Below are 16868 nucleotides of genomic sequence, written 5' to 3'. Positions count from 1 at the left end.
AAGAGAAGAAAAGGGAGAAAATAAAGTTTCTTATGCAAATGTAAGGTCTTTCAGTCTTTGTGGGACTCATGAGCGCATTAGGTGCACCATCTGGGTGCGTGAATACTTTTCTTTCCTTTTTTTTTTTTTCCAAGTTGTTAATGAAGTAGAGTTTGACAAATTTTTATAGAATACATAGTGACAATAATCGATTATTCACCTGAAATAACCCGTCATTAAGATTTCGGTCAAAAGACGATCGGCCGGTCGTCTTCTCCGGTGGGACTGGTCACCTTTTCCACCGGAGAGTATTCTTCGATGAAAAGGTTGTTGTTTATGTTTTAATGGTAGTTAGCGACGGTCAATGATGGTCCACGTCAATAATATTATCGATAACCAACAGATTACCGGTAAATTAGACTTTAACTCATTTTAACAAGTTTGTGAGTGTTTAGTTGCACTTTTTTAAAGTTTAAGAACCTAGTTACACTTTGGTCTAAAGTTCAAGAGTTTATTTGATGATAATTAATTCTAATAAAAATATGTCAATAAACAATTTTTAAATTGTATATAAAAATTATAATCATACAAATTGAAAACAAAAATTTAAATACAAAATAAAATTTTTTAAATAGTTATATATAATTTGTAACAAGAATACATCTCATAATCACAACTATTATACATTTAAATATTATACATTTAAATAGATACATGACTATCTAATTTGTTTTACATGGAAGTTACTAATGCAAAGCTCTTCTCTAAGTGCTCCTTACTAAAGAAGCAAATGCAATAATTCCTCTCTTTCTGGAAGGAGGATTTTTTGGCAATAATTGATTCAATAATTGAAAGATATAATCAAATGTGATACAAATTAAATCACTTGATTTTTTATAAAAAATTATTGTCAAGGATGATTCAGGTGTAATAGTCCTAGACCAACAATGAAATTTTCTGTTGTAACAATGAATGAGCTGAGGAGGCCGGCGGCCTATTTGAGACTTCCACCGGTGCAATAGAGAGCGCAAGCTTTCCCGCCGGCGAGAAGACAGCCCGGAATAGTGGATTGGACCACTAAATGCTCACAATATGGCCTCAATTTATCAAACGCGCATTTCTGCCAGCATTTGTGTTTCGGCGGCGCGTCTTTCTCCGCCATCAAGCTCGCCGCCACCTCCTTCAGCTGGTTGTCGTTCATATTCTCCATTTCCTCCGCCGTCCACTTCGGCTTCTCCTCGTTCTCCGACGACGCCGGGCACGACTCTTTGTTGTGCTTCTCCTCCTCCGCCGACGACGACGACGGCGATTTGATTTGCTCCGCCGACGACGACAGCTTCATGTACTCCTTCACCTTGTTGTTCTCCGCCCACTTGGCGTACTTCGACGACGACGGCGCCGCCTGCTCCTCCATTGCCGCCGTTGCGCACGCTATTAGGGTTGCCATCGCGACTAGCTGCAGCGACATTATTGCGGTGAAGTAGTTATGCTTAGCCATTATAATTACAGTTATGGATGATGAGAGAAAGTATATATAACAAATCAGTCCTCATATATATGTAGTAGCAATTTGGATACGTTCAGTCACTCCCTCCCTCCCATACACTCTTGCATCATTATAGGGATAGTTGGAAATAGTCTTAGACATTGTATGGATGAGCACATTCTATGTTTTATTATATTAGAGGTATATATATATATACTTGTATATATAGTTTAGATGATAAAATTAAAGACTTACAATTTGTATATGTTGATGATGACTACTTGTATTAGGCCTTCCTCAATAGTTAAACCCGAGTATGGTTTTTGAGGAGTTTTTGTAAGTGTGATTAGGAAAAAGAAAATGGGGTGGAAAAAAATAAAAAGCAAAAACAAAACAAAACAAAACAAAAAAGAAACTGAAAAAAACAAAATTAAAAACAGTAAATTACTGCACATCTTCGCCTGACGCAGTATGCTCTTCCAGTGGGGACCACCTAACTCTGCCAAAACCCCTCATTTGCAGGGAAAAGAACCCACCCAAAACACCCCCTTCCCATTTAATAAAAACCCAAGCATTGTGTTTTACTATTCCAAAATTTCTCTAAAAGCAACCAATGGAGAAGGCCTAAGTGTAGTTTTTTTTTTGGTTGCCCAAAGTATGCCTCCAGCCGATAGTAAAAAGACTAATCCTCTATCTCAACGGTCAGCACACTAAGTAGTAGGAGACTAGCCAAATGGTTTGCTCCATTCACATGGGTGGAATCGAACCCCTAACCTTGTGTGTAGTTTAATTACGAATAAAAATGTGTTAAATCTCAACTAAAAGTTTAAACTAGTGGTTGGACTGCACCGTCTGCACGTTTATGTTTATATACAATATGCTCTACATTCTTTCATGTTCCTCTTGCAGTCTTATTGTGTTTTCATTTGGAATATGTATGTTTCTCCAATGCATTGGCATTCATACAAATTCTACAAGGAAATGGCAAGCACAAGATCCAGTACAAAGAATTCTTCTCAATATCATTAGTTGTTCAGCCGGGAAAAAACAAACCCAAAGATCATTACAATCAAGTGGAACCCAATAAAAGAATGACCAAGAAGATGAAAATAATAATAGTGATGATGATGAAGGTTATTGAAAACTCAAATTTTGTAGACAAACCCTAATTTGGATGCATGAAAGCATGCAGGCCTATAGATACAAAGCACAATGCAGAATCAGTGTAATTACAGTTTGTTCCGATCAACGCTCAAAGCTCACAGGGCAGCTCTGTCGTCGGGGCCTGCAAGTGTGATCTGCACATTTCTCGAGTTAGAACACATCCATTTTTGTAATGAATCTGTGCCGGTGAAATGAGTGAATGTGTTAATAATGACTTACGTTGCAGTCGAATGAAAACCGCCTTGCCAGCATAATAGCTGCATTTCTCTCGCGCTCTGTTTCGAACGCTAAAACAAACGAGAGCCCTTCTTTCGCTTGCCAGAATGCTGCCTGTGCAGCAGCATTCCCGCCTCCTCTAACTCCACAGAGCTGGAACGATGGCAAAAACGTTTTAGAACAACCGAGGATGCAAATGAAGATACCATCTTACAGGTTCTATTATACCGAGGAAATAGATAGAGACATTTTTCTTTCGGGTTTAAATAATTTGAGTATATGGCGTGTCGGGGGCAACCCCAGTCAAGTTGGTCAAATTGTTGACTTGGTAACGACAAGGTTACATGTTCAACTCCCAGCAGGAGCAGCTTATTAGCCTTCTCCCTTTGGTGGTAATATGTTTTCTATAACCCAAGGCACGAGAGTTTTTCCCATAAAGAACCTCGTTAATTATATTAAGAGAAGGGATGGAGCTATGAATGATACATACCTGCATCGAAGTGGAATAGTATTCCTTTGCCAAAGTTGTCTTCCCTTTACAAAGTTTCATTCTCATCTTCCCAACGTGCAATACGTGGATAGATTGTGATGGATGATCTGAGCCATTCATCTGAACGATAACTACCTGCAGAAAAAACACTAAATTATAACATTTGGATACAATTAACAATCTCGCAATGTCAACAAAAAAAAACATAGATAGAGAAATATTGTACATTAAATTCGGTTTCATGCCTTCGCACCAATGCTTCAACATAGTTTCCCAATCCCGCAGCTGTTACAGGAGAGCAGTATCAGAGCCATGGATTCAGATTACATTTCCGAAAGCCTCGAAAAGGGGATTGCACAAGACAGTCTACCGCAAAACATTAGTAAAACAACATTTTGTAGCAGAAAACTTAGGTTGATGACATAAATGATAACCTGGATCAATAGGGCCGGTGGTCGTTACAGTAACAGTCTCGACCCCTAACGTCATATCAGCTTGCAAAATTTGTCCGACATCAAATGGTTCCGGTGCGTAAGCAGGTTTCATAGCCCCTAGGTCGTGAACAGTTGATTATTATGGGCAAACATGCCTGAATCGAAAATAGGCTCGCATACATACCTGAAATAGGTTCCCGTTTACCATTTTCACACCCTAAGCGATACCACTGAATCGAAAATACTGAAATATCCGGAACATCAGTGGAATAGGGTTGGATTTCCAAATATGAACCGAGTGCTTCAATGCCATCAATTCCATACAAGTTCTGTGCGTTTTCACCCCTCTTTCTCATTGCAAGCTGAGGGGAAAATACAAACGAAAGTTATTTTAAAGATATGGCAGCGTTATCTCCCCCATCAGACAATTGAGATATGAATCCTAAAAGAAACCTTTATAAATTGAACTTAAGCACATGACGAAAATCAAACAGGAATAGATGGAGCTAGAACCTCTTTCTGAAGCAGAATCGAATGCTTAGACTTCTCTGCAAGTTGAACTCTCAATGCTTGAAGCTCGTGCTCCATATCCATAACCTGTTTCATTGAATAGAGAACAAAGATAAACTAACACTTACCTTGATTGTAATTACATTCATCACGGGGAAAATTAAATCACGACAAAGTAGAAGGCTTAAAGTATTGTTCTTGTACAGCTGTGAGTTCAATATTTGCAAAACTTGATGTTTACTCGATTTTTCCACCAAAATTGTGAAAGAAATTGAATTTTTCATCGGTGCAGCTTTGTATGGTTTCGGAGTCTTTTAAGATACACAAGCTAATGACACTTACCTTGCTAGGCTGATGCAGCATTTTGATACGCCTAGCCTCTTGGACTTCCTTCATCAATTCTTCAACATCCTTGTTTTCCAGCAGAGCACATAAACGTTATCCATTACTATTTAAACATGGGTTAAAAAATTAAACTATTTTCGCGAATACAAGAATCTCAAGTTGACGAGATTTATCTAGAATCTCAACATGGTTACAAGTTGGTCAGGCTGTTGACTTGGCAACCACGAATTACAAGTTTAACTCCCAATGGGAGTATAGCCTATATATTGGCCTTCTTGGTTTTAGTCGGTCAACTTTGGGCTACCTAAGTTGGTTTACCTCCTTGTGGTCCTTTGTCAGTTAGGATCACAAGGCGGGGTTTACCCAATGCACACCCTCGGGTAGTGGCTGCGGGTTTCCCTGTCACCCAAACATGGTTTGGCAAAGATTCTTAGTAAGATTGAGGTTTCAAAGAACAAAGAAATCGATGTGCAGTAGGAATTCAGAAGTGGGCATGAGATTTTGAATTACTTGTTTTCCCGAGGCTCGGGACATCTCTTCATACTCCTGAAGAGCCTCCTCAACCCTCTGAACGGCTGCTCTTGCATTCTCTATTTCAGTCCTTGCAAAAGCTCTTTCTTCATCAACAAGTTTTTTAGCATCTTCAGAAGCCTGCAAAGAATTTCGGTTAAAAAACTATTATCATTTCAGTGACAGAAATTACTATCTTACTTTCCATTTCAATAGGTGATCTATTGGCACATGAAATGTATCAATTTAATAAGTACATATTTAACTACGATCCATTCTTTACCTGCTTGATAAAAGTTGTAAGCTTTTTCACTTCTGACTTTTCTTGAACCAATTCTCCTTCTCTCTGAGTCAACTGAACTGCTAAAGCTTCAACCTGAAAAAGAGACAAGAATTACAGTTAAAATACTCGGAAGGATTGATGGGAACCATTAAATACTTATGAGCTTCAAAGATACAAAAGCAATAAGATTTTTATATCATGAAAGATAATATGACTTGGGAATAGAATAGAAATGTGTTACTGAATATGCGCCTAACTCTTTGAAGATAAATATGTGCAGTGAACAGATAATGCATTGTAACAGAGTCAGTAGTACTAAAAAAAAACTAGCAGATAGAGAGAACGAAACTAACCATTGAAATAGCCTCCTCAACGCCATCCTTGTTCCTACCCACCACACGCCCTCTCAGAGCTTCTAGTGCATCTCTAAGCTTCTTTAGAAGCACATGTTTCTCAAGTGAAGCTGCATCCCTCAGCCTTGCCTGGAGCAAATAAAATATTGCTTTTAATATTATCATGTCTCCAAATTTGATTAAAATTTATAATCTCTGGAACCGAAGTACACGAAAAGGAAAAGGGACAGAAATACCAACAAATATTTCCCAGACACCCAAAAAGGCTAAATAATATATAATGCCCCAAAAAGTTATATATGTGCAAATTTAGCGAGTCCATACCTCATCAGACAATTTGGCAGCAGCAGCCAGACCTTTCTCGAATTTACTGGCTAGATCACGAACTGATAGCCGGTTTTGCTGGTCAAGCAAATGGGCAGTCTCTCGAGCAACCACCTCCTTCACCGAGAGTGCCTTAGGATGATCCTTCAACTCCACTACCTGATAATTCGATCCGATTTTATAATTGGAAAATCGGCTCGAATGGAAGATCACATCAGCTGAAACAGGCAGCACTGCATCCTTTCTCATAGTGACAAAATCTCGGCTCACCCTCGTCATAATCCAAACTATTCTACACAAAAACAAGAAGGCCTCAAATCTCAAATCAAATCAAATCAACCACCACATTTCAGAACTCAACTATATTCTTCTTCCTTTACTGATTTTGAAAATGACTTCTTAACCTCAACTTCTGCCGTGGGTTAGAATTCACCAACTCAAACTAACTAACTACATTTAGCAATCAATCTGAAAATTTTTCAATACCAAAAAAAACCCACAAAAAATGAACCCACAGCACCACATAACCTAAAGGTAAGAGCTTTACCACCTATCATGCTTAATATGAAGAAAGCTACAAACTTTGACATGTAAATACATACAATTGAAAGAAATTTTAGATTGGAAAGCTAATTAATTCATACCAATAAAATTTCTGGGTCTAGATTCGTTAGGACCAAAAGAAGAAATTTGAACCCTAGCCACAATGTACTAAGAGAAAAATTGAAAATTAATAAAGAACAGAGAAAAAGCTAACAGTACTCACAGACAATAATAATGCTATGAAAAGTTGGAAGCAAAGCTGGAGCTGAGGACTTGTGGGGATCCTTTTTTGTGAAGAGTGACAAAAGTGGTGAAATTTGTGGGATCAGTTTGACTGTTGAGTGGTGCTCCTGAGTTTCAGAGAGAGAAAAAAACAGTGAGGAGAGAGAAAGAAGAAACAACTGGAAATTGTATGTATAACGTAGAAATGGAAAGATGGCCACTTCAATGATGAAGGCAGCCCAGCAACTGGACATTACTACTCATTAGTCGTGTTAAATGAACCAGCTATAATTTCCATTTTTTTTAGTGATGGACTAACTTTGTCTACGAAATTGATATGTTAGATTTTGAACAGCTGATTTTGGCCACTTAAGCATAGTGTAATTAAGAGACTACTTTGGGTTATAGTTAAGAGCATCCTTATCAATGAAGTTATTTCACGATATTTGAGGAGTTTTTGTAGGTGTGATTAGGAAAGAGAAAATGTGATTGGAGAAAAAAAATAAATATAATTTTTTTAAAAAAATAATAAAATCAAGTTTCTGTCCAGCTGGGCGCAAGAATGTGCTCCCACGCACGCTTGACGCAGCTGGGCACAAAGTTTACTACGCAAATTACTGTTTCATGCTCCCTTCTTTTGCAGGAGCATTTTTTTCTTCTCTTTCTTGTTTCTCACTCATCCAAATTAGCCATTACTATTCCAATATCTTCCTATTATCCATTGATGGTGTTGCCCTAATAGCTTCTTAAAAAAGCATATTATATTCGGTCTCGAGTTTAAATATTTTAAAAAAAAAAAAACAAAGTAAATAATCACGCAATTGTATCTACTTTGCACCTCAAAATCAATATAAGGTGATAGCATAATTGAATAAAATGAGAGCACCACCAATTGGATATGTATTTTTCATGGTCATCTGTGTACAATAAAGTAATGTAAGTGAAATGGAATAGAATTATTTAAAAGGAAGGTAAACGGTGACGAGACTGAGTTGAGCTCTTATTGCACGATATATATGTGTAGTTTTTTATTGTGGCTTCACTACATAAATTTTTTTGAAAATACATAAAGGATGGGGAAACTCCAGGCTGTAGTATAAAACACAAAACAACCTACTTTGTCTCCAATTTGAGGTGTTCGCTCACAACTCCCATTTGATAATTACTTACAAGTTTATCACAGCCAACGAGAAGGGAAACAAAGATAATACATGGCTCCCTCCTGTTAGCAGCTACCCTAGTCGAAAAGTCAGGTACAAAGTTCTGTTCGCGGAAGACATGAACAACCGCGGTGCACCCACTTTTGCGAATTAGTTATTTGCAACATAACTTCAACGTTCCCAACTGATGATTACTCTCATTTGCATCATTGAGGGCCTTTTCCATTTGAAACTATGAACATATATTACATTGTAACATAATAAGTAGTACTCAAAATAAATCATATAAAGTTATTTAATAGTATGGTTCACACAATAATTAATCGACTAAGGTAGTAAGGTTGTCGCAAGCAAGACAAATTATTGTGTAGACTATGGCCCACATACAGACCATGAATGCAATATACATTTTTAATATACTAAAAATATATTATTTGTGTACTGAATGCACAATATATAAAGAATTATGTACTTTTAAATAATGTACTTTATGTATACAAATAATGTATTTTTTTAATTTATGATTCATGAAATAATGATTGTGCAAGCTCACATCTGACATAAAAAATGTATATTTGTATGGACGCATGGTTTGATAAAGCCCAATTACAAACGGGCCTATCAAAACCCAACCCAGTGGATCCAAAAGCCCATATGAGTTTAATCCATCTTGAATTAAACCCTATAAAAGCCCTCCGTCCAAATGGAAGCTAGGGTTTTTAGCGCAAGTTGAGCTGACGGAACTCTCTGCATCTCTCTACGCAGCTTAGCTCCCAACCTCGACCATGGCCGTCGGGTACATGCACACAAACACACTCTCTCTTTACGTCCATTCAGATTCTTTCAATATACATGTATCTATATGCTATATGTATGTCGTTATTGGTTGTGTATTAATCCGTGTGAACTGTGGCTTGGTTGCATTGCAGAAAGAACAAGCGGATTTCTAAGGGGAAGAAGGGAGGAAAGAAGAAAGCGTAAGTTTTCGTCTTGCTTATTTTGGTTTTGAAGGGATTTCGTTTTGTTTTTGGATGATGATAAATTGATAATTACAGTGGATTTGATTTTTAGTTGATTGTTGTTTGGATTTGTTGTGATGTATAGAGCTGATCCCTTCGCCAAGAAGGACTGGTATGACATCAAGGCTCCATCTGTTTTCACAGTGAGAAACATTGGAAAGACACTAGTTACCCGAACTCAGGGAACAAAGGTGAGCTAATACTTGTGATCTTTTATTGTTAATTATTAGTTAATCTGGTCATTTATCTGAGATCACCAGCATGTTTTTTGAATAATCCTTAACTAGAATAGTAGAATCGCTTTCTTCTTTTATTAAGATGCTTTTTGGTGCTTATGATATTCTTGGGAGTTTGTTTAATTAGCAAACCTGGTTTTGATTTTATAATTATGTTGTTTGAGGTTAGAAATCATTTGTAGATTTTTTATATTAGGTTTACACCTTGTAATCTCTCTGACATTGGAATTCATAATGCAAAGACCAACCTTTTAAATTTGTGCAGTTGAGTTTATGGCATGACTCTTTTGAATTTGTTCGTTTTTACTACTCTGTTGAGTTTTTGTTCATTTGGAATTCTCAACCACTCAATGATTATTTTGGATTTTTTTGGTTAGGTATTGTTTATCCTTACTGAAACTTAGGTTTTCTCTTATTTCACTGTTAAAACCACTGTTGTTTTAATGACCTTTATTATCTTTCAAATTAGATTGCTTCAGAAGGTCTCAAACATCGTGTGTTTGAGGTGTCATTGGCTGACCTCCAAGGTGATGAGGACCATGCTTTCAGAAAGATTCGTCTCAGGGCTGAGGATGTTCAGGGAAGAAATGTCCTTACAAACTTCTGGGTATGATGTGTGCATTATTTTTTTTGTTACCTTTATTTTCCCTACAATTTCTACTTCTGTTTTTGACTGGTCATTCCTTTGCAACAATGACAGGGAATGGACTTCACTACAGATAAATTGAGGTCATTGGTGAAGAAGTGGCAATCACTGATTGAGGCACATGTAGATGTTAAAACAACAGACAGCTATACCTTGAGAATGTTTTGCATTGGGTTCACTAAGAAGAGAGTAAACCAGCAAAAGAGAACCTGCTATGCACAATCTAGCCAGATTCGTCAGGTAAGCTTGTATTGCACAAATGCCATTTTGAGTCTATATTATGTTATTAGTTAGTCTGCTCTGTTTCAAATTCAGGAAATATTCTTGTATTTAGTTCACTCATTACTTGCTCTGTCCTTGTTATTGAGTAGATTCGCCGCAAGATGCGAGAGATTATGGTTAACCATGCTCAGTCATGTGATCTCAAGGACTTGGTTCAGAAGTTCATTCCCGAGTCAATTGGCCGTGATATTGAGAAGGCCACCTCAAGCATATACCCTTTACAAAATGTGTTCATTCGCAAGGTCAAGATCTTAAAGGCTCCCAAGTTTGATCTTGGCAAGTTAATGGAGGTGTGTATTGTAGATTTCTAGTCTAATATAATTATAACATGCGTTCACACACAGGATTGTTCTAAACAGAGTTTATTCATGCCAGTCTGCCTTCTAGCCTATTTTTTGAAGCCAGTCTATTTGAATACAGCTAAGCTATTCTATTTACTGAGTAATTTGTTTGTGTAGGTTCATGGTGACTACACTGAAGATGTTGGCACAAAGCTGGACAGGCCTGCAGATGAGCCCGTGGCTGAGGCAACCGAACCTGTTGGAGCTTGATTGTGAATTTTTGTGTCTTATGCGTTTCTTGCTGATTTATATGCTTTAATGGACCTTAGATTTTTGGCGGCTTAGGAAGAGTTTTGACAGGAATATCTTGATACTGAACGTCTGAACCATTTGAACTTTGATGAACCAGTTTATGTTTCACTGATGCTTTCTTTTATTTCTTATAATCACATGGCACGATAAAGTGTAATACAGATAGTAGAAATCATACTATTAAAAACAGGAGTACAATTTTCCAAAAAAAAAAAACAAGAATACAAAGTAAAAGGTGAACTCAAGGTCAATATATCTCAAGTTCTAAGGAATTACAAATTGCTAGAGACTTGTAAATACTTGGTATGGCACCATTTTCCCCTACCAATGTTTTGAAATTTATGGTAAGGAAAAACTATGGTTCAACTGTAACATTTCCAAAATGTATTCTTGTTCATGTTATTATTATATGTTCCGAAAGAATTGGAATCATTTCTTTTTGAACTGCTCTCCCCAACCAGGACTGAGTTGCTACTCCTTTATATGCATGCCATCATCTTCGGTTTTCCATACCACATCTTCCAGGCAAGTCGACAGACTTCTGTAGAACTGCACAGACCAAATATATGAAAGTTGAGTGTGGTAAATGCGAAACGGTGGCAGATTGTAGGTTCTCACTTAATAGGTCGAACTATGTAATTTACTCTTCTTGAATCATGTTGGCCAAGGGTGTAAGGGTCCTTAGGGTGAGGGATTTTACCTTTTGTGGGCAATGTGCCACACCAAACAATCATGAGGATATAATAGTGACCAAAATATTCGAATTAAATGGTTGCATACCTTATGGAATTCCAATGTGTCTCCTTTGGCCTTTCGCACCTCAACCATATGAAGACAAGGGGCAACTTGAAATACCTGATTCAAGAATCGTAGTTCAGACCTGAAACCTTGTATAGTTTTCAGTTAAAACAGACAATAAAGGCATTCTCATTCGCATACCTCAGTTGCCACGTTAAGATTTCCTTTTCTTCCTGCTTTTATGTTTTCCAACCGCATCTGAAGACAAAAAGCAAGAACCGACTTAACTATCTGTGGCATTACCATATTGTTCTTTGTTTCAACAGGTGCATTAGACTGCCCGCATATGAAGTAAAATTCTCCATGACTGTATTGTAAACTCACCTTGTAATTCTTTTTGCGAACATCAAAGCCTAGGGGCTTTACAGCTTCTTCAATCTTGCTGATAATCTTGTTGGCTGAGCATTTAGATGCAAACCGCGTCTCCCTCTTGAACCCCTATCAAGAGTCAGATATGATGCATATTATACTTCAATTTACGGTGCTCTGGTTAAAGCCTACCTTATGACCTTACTTGGCAAAGGACCACAAGGAGGTAAACCAACCTAGGTTGCCTATGGATGACCGACTCAAACCAATAATGCCAAATGACCAATAGACAGCTCCCATAGAGCCTAAAATACTGGCATTTAGGAATTAGGATAGATGCATAAAGATGAAAGTACCTGTTGATCAAAGAGATTCCCAAGGTCTAGTCCTTTTGCAAGAGAAATTAACTCAAATGCATTCATGGGAGTTGGATGTTCTTGTCTTCTCTCTGTCACACGACGCTCCTGCATAATATGAAACAGAATGCACCCAATGAACTAAATCTTATTTCTCCAAACTCCACCTTGAAATGATCCAAACATATGTTTGGCAAACTCACTTCGGAGTGCTGAAAAACAGCTTCCACGTCGTCCAGATTCGCATCTTCCATTTCATTGAAAATAGGTGGTTTATAACCTTCCTTAAACCACTTGTCCTCCAAAATCTCCGGGATGGTAATGCGCTGCAAAGTATAAACAAAAGCAAATGAAGAGTGATGCGAGTTTTGCAAGTCAGCCCTTTCGGGTGAAAACCTGTTAGCAAACACCAGGAAAAAACCACAAATTTTCACCAGCTTTGTCTGCTGTGGCTTCTCTTAAGAGGTTTGATGTCTTACAAAAGTTTCCCAAAAAAGTAAACAGGTTTGTATTCACTTACTGTCCCGGGGTTTGGATCCAAAATTCGAGTGATTAACTTCATTGCACCGAAAGAGATCCAAGGCGGGGAAGTAAATTCAGCAGAAGATATCTGCAAGCAGTGTAATATGATAAGATTTTGCGAAAACAAAAAAAAGATAAAGGCGAAAAGGTTAACTCTTCAATGAAATTGTGAAAAACGTCTTACTTTTCTGAATAGGTTTGCAAGATTATTGTCATCAAAAGGGAAGTAACCTGCAAGCATTACAAAGAGGATGACTCCACATGACCACAAATCTGCAGTAGACCCATTGTAGCCTCGATCGTTAAGAACCTACAAAAGGAATCTCATTCTTCAGGACCAAACATTGGAAACGAGTTTAAAAGACGCCTTATACAAAATATGATGTTTAGACCTCGGGTGCAACATAGTTTGGAGTTCCACATGTCGTGTGAAGCAAGCCGTCATCCTGCCAATCGAAACAGTTTGTGTAATAGATCGAATATGGCACGGGTTAGAAAAAGTGAAAGACGGTGATCTGATAGTTACCCTGATTTGCTTGGAATAAGTACTCAATCCAAAGTCTGAAACTTTGAGGTTCCCGGAAGCGTCCAAAAGTAAATTCTCCAGCTGCGCCATCATTAACCGAGTGAATCGAAAGGGTTATAAAGCACTTAGTTCTTACATTTAGTGAGGTAAACATTATGTCGTTATCTACCTTCAGATCTCTGTGATAAACTCCTCTGCTATGGCAATAATCAACCGCATTTATAAGCTGTTGGAAATACTTCCTTGCCTCGTCCTCCCTCATTCGTCCATCATTTATCTTCACAATTCAGAAAACGAGAGTAAGCGCAGTTTGAAACCAGACAATCATGAAATCAACAATTGCATTTAGCGGGAGGATGCAACTGAGTTTTCGAAAGACATGAAGTTTGCAGTGAAAATAGATCAAAACTGAACGAGAATGGATGGCAAAATAAGCAAATTGTGCTTCGTTTTCACTTTTTTAAGAACCACAGAAAAAAGGGAAGAATCGGGCATACAATTTTGTTGAGCAGCTCTCCACCGGTAACGAATTCCAAAACAAGGAATATTTTTGTCTTACTCCCCATTACCTAAAGGCAGAAAACAATAAAAGTGTCAATGAAACTATGGGAACAGTCTCTAATACTACCACAGATTATCGAGAGGGAACAACCTCGTACAAGCAAACAACATTTGGATGCCTTATCAACTTCATGGTAGCTATTTCTCGTTTGATCTGTCAAACAAAATGCATTCATAAGAGAATTTCACTTATAGAAAGAGCTATGTGCTGACATAATTTATCGTGCAAGAAGCTCCCGAGATTTTAAGAGCCAGAAAACATCTGTCTCCTCATCATAAAATCGAGATAATAATATTCAATTGACAGATGTATACAACAGAGAAACTATCGGTCCATTAAAGAACAAACAGCTAGCTTGGAAACTAACTTACCTGTTCCACCATTTTATCCTTAAGAACCTTATTTTTGTCAAGAATCTTGAGAGCAACATGCTCTCCTGTCTCTGAATTCCTCGCTAACTTAACTTTGGCAAACGACCCTTCGCCTATCGTCCTTTCCACCTCGTATTTACCAACTCTACGCTTGATTTTCGACTGACTCATGATCAAGAACCTAGTGCAGCCTTCTTCAAATTGCAGCCCTACACTTCATAGTTCATATTCATCACAGAGTAAGCTTTCAGGATTTCTTGGAGAAATTACAGAAACATAATCTTATACTTCTAAGTTCTAAGCATCAATACAACATTTTTCAGACTTCCCATTTTCTATTTTTTGTTATTAGATGGAGGATTGGAGGTAGAGATTTTTAATTTTTAATTTTTTAATTTTTAGGGTTTGAGAATGTGATTAAGATTCAGATATAATTCAAGGCTAACAGAGCAAATTCAGCTTCCCAGACTGTTAAACAAATCAAAAAAACAGTACAAACTGTCACTATTACAAAGAAGTTCAAAAGAAACGGCAACAAATAGAGAAAATCACCATATCTATCATCCCAATAGGGTTCAGAGAATGCAAAAATGCAGTCTTTTGATAAAATTTGAGATAAAGAGATTCCAAGAGGTACAGATTTCCAAAAGCTGAGCAGAATATATCAACTCAATGATCATGAATCATTATATGACTTACCAAAAATGTTGAAAAGATGTGAATGATTGTTTAGATATAGAGAGAGAGAGACAGAGAAGTTTTGCTGAAGCTGAACCTCAAAGGAGCTTGGCTAGATATGGGCTGATGGTGATGATGATGATGATCAGCACAAAGTGCTAGCAGTCTTTGGAAGCCTTATTATGGTCCAAGAAAAATATAAAATTTTAAAAATAAAATAAAAAATCTCCCAAAAGCAATTTTTTTAATCTAGATTTCCAGAAGCCTGATAAAGAGGTAAATTAATTTTGAAATTCAAAAAAATATACATTTCTGCACGCAAGGAGTTCAATCTCGAATCCCACCCTGCCCCTAGACAACACACAAAAGTCTTAAATGACTTTTTATCTACTAAAACAATGTCTAAGGTAATATTTTGTTTTACTGTTAGTTTTGATTGAAAAGAAAATGGGAAAGAAAATAATTCAATTCCACAAATCAAACATGATGCTACAAAAGACAGTATATCACGACGATTAAAAATATAATATTATGATATAATTGATAACTATATTTATAAAAATGAACAATAAAAAACTAAAATAACTAGTGATGAACTAATGATCGCGCATCACTCAAAACTACAAAATTATTTTTTTCTTTCTTTCTATCTTTTAAATTTAAAAATAATGGTAACAAAGTAATGAATGTAAGCCAAAAGCGTAAAACACAATTTTTTTAATTATTTTTTATAATTTTGAATTTGAGTTGAGTTTTGTACATACATGATCATAATTTGTGTGAATCTCTAATAGTATATAATTGACAAAATTGTTTTAATGTATTGAAAATATCTTATATAATTGAAATGGTATATATAATTGATAATGATAGAGGAGTTAAAATTCTCCATAATTGATGAAAGACAAAGGTAGGCACACATATGTGGTACGATGGAATCTTGGTTTGTCCTTGTTGTGTCAAAACCGTGTACGAATATGTGGTTACGGATTATTTCACTTAAAGCCCCTAAGGTTTGTAATCCTTTCAAATCCATCCCTATTATTATTAAAAATTATAGAAAGGCCCACTCAATCAACTTAGCATCTCAAAAACAATTGTTGATATTAGTTCATGCTTGCAATAATTGAATTGTATATTTTTGTTTTTATATATATTATAAAGAGTTAATTCTATGGCTGGTCCATTGATTGATTAGTGACATTATATTTATTAAATTTGGACACAAAATTAATAGTCAATGATAATTTATGGTCAAATTGAAATTGATGATGAAAATTGATAAATATCACTAAGGAATCATTTATGATACAATTGAAAGTCGATAATAAAATTTGATAAATGTCAATATATAGTTAATGAATCATTCTTGAAATTAATTTTATTATATATGCTCAATACAAACGCAAACAGAAGGATGACAATTCAACCTGCCCCGAATGAAAAATAAAAATAAATAATAAAAAAAAAAAATCAATCCCCGCCCCGACGGGGGCGGATTCAGGGGATTTTTTTGGGGAAGGGGGCGGGGATGAGGAGAATTTCCCCATTCCCGCCCCGCCTCGTTGTCATCCCTAGCAAGCACACAATAAATTACTAACATATATAATATAATTAAAATTATATTCAAAGCCTCATCATTCCTTTTAAAACAACTAATGAATTAATGGCTGTTGTTGAAAAAATAATTACAACAGAATATGTCAACCCTACCGTAGATAAAAATGAGTTGAAAATATCGATACAACAGAAATTCAAGTAGATGAACAAAAAAAAATGATGTCAAAGTAAAAATTGCTAGATGGTAATGTTTGTATAAAAGATACAAGTGGTCGTAAGATGACCGAAGGTCCGAAACTAGCTATGATATTACACAGCAACGCTATTTGTATTTTGATCTGAACTGTCCAGCAAAAGCTTATATGTTTATATAAAAGATAAAGGTGATGAT

At 36.5% G+C, this 16868-nt stretch overlaps 3 protein-coding genes across 8 annotated transcripts; 1 reads left to right on the top strand and 2 right to left on the bottom strand.

Annotated features, from left to right (window-relative positions):
- Nucleotides 1-2447: 2447 nt before the first annotated feature.
- LOC116024677 (stomatal closure-related actin-binding protein 1-like) lies at nt 2448-7105 on the bottom strand. Of its 4 annotated transcripts, none has more exons than XM_031265632.1 (13): nt 6861-7105; nt 6095-6386; nt 5771-5899; nt 5418-5510; nt 5135-5275; nt 4622-4690; nt 4283-4366; nt 3954-4131; nt 3770-3886; nt 3562-3620; nt 3336-3470; nt 2849-2998; nt 2448-2763 (listed from the first exon to the last, which is right to left on the bottom strand). In XM_031265632.1, the coding sequence occupies exons 2-13, from the start codon at nt 6371-6373 to the stop codon at nt 2725-2727; spliced, it is 1473 nt and encodes a 490-aa protein (XP_031121492.1). In that variant the 5' UTR covers nt 6374-6386; nt 6861-7105; the 3' UTR covers nt 2448-2724. The 4 variants fall into 4 exon arrangements, with proteins under 4 accessions (XP_031121492.1, XP_031121491.1, XP_031121493.1 ...); XM_031265631.1 differs by having other exon boundaries at nt 6095-6381; XM_031265633.1 differs by lacking the exon at nt 6861-7105 and adding an exon at nt 6739-6823 and having other exon boundaries at nt 6095-6381.
- Nucleotides 7106-8724: 1619 nt separating this feature from the next.
- Nucleotides 8725-10903, top strand: LOC116025197 (40S ribosomal protein S3a). Its single transcript, XM_031266337.1, has 7 exons — nt 8725-8815; nt 8949-8996; nt 9124-9229; nt 9744-9881; nt 9975-10160; nt 10292-10492; nt 10661-10903. Exons 1-7 carry the CDS (start codon nt 8805-8807, stop codon nt 10751-10753), a joined length of 783 nt encoding a protein of 260 aa, XP_031122197.1. The 5' UTR covers nt 8725-8804; the 3' UTR covers nt 10754-10903.
- Nucleotides 10904-11024: 121 nt separating this feature from the next.
- LOC116025196 (CBL-interacting serine/threonine-protein kinase 3-like) lies at nt 11025-15079 on the bottom strand. Of its 3 annotated transcripts, none has more exons than XM_031266335.1 (15): nt 14939-15079; nt 14240-14448; nt 13959-14021; nt 13804-13875; nt 13476-13583; nt 13307-13387; nt 13173-13226; nt 12965-13090; nt 12779-12868; nt 12462-12584; nt 12259-12366; nt 11918-12031; nt 11735-11791; nt 11576-11650; nt 11025-11344 (listed from the first exon to the last, which is right to left on the bottom strand). In XM_031266335.1, the coding sequence occupies exons 2-15, from the start codon at nt 14408-14410 to the stop codon at nt 11267-11269; spliced, it is 1320 nt and encodes a 439-aa protein (XP_031122195.1). In that variant the 5' UTR covers nt 14411-14448; nt 14939-15079; the 3' UTR covers nt 11025-11266. The 3 variants fall into 3 exon arrangements, with proteins under 3 accessions (XP_031122195.1, XP_031122194.1, XP_031122196.1); XM_031266334.1 differs by having other exon boundaries at nt 14240-14453; nt 14939-15076; XM_031266336.1 differs by lacking the exon at nt 14939-15079 and adding an exon at nt 14792-14900.
- Between the last annotated feature and the right edge of the window lie 1789 nt (nt 15080-16868).

The sequence above is a fragment of the Ipomoea triloba genome, chromosome 7 (assembly GCF_003576645.1).
Source record: "Ipomoea triloba cultivar NCNSP0323 chromosome 7, ASM357664v1".
NCBI lineage: Eukaryota > Viridiplantae > Streptophyta > Magnoliopsida > Solanales > Convolvulaceae > Ipomoea > Ipomoea triloba.
This window is presented reverse-complemented; position numbering and strand designations above follow the sequence as displayed.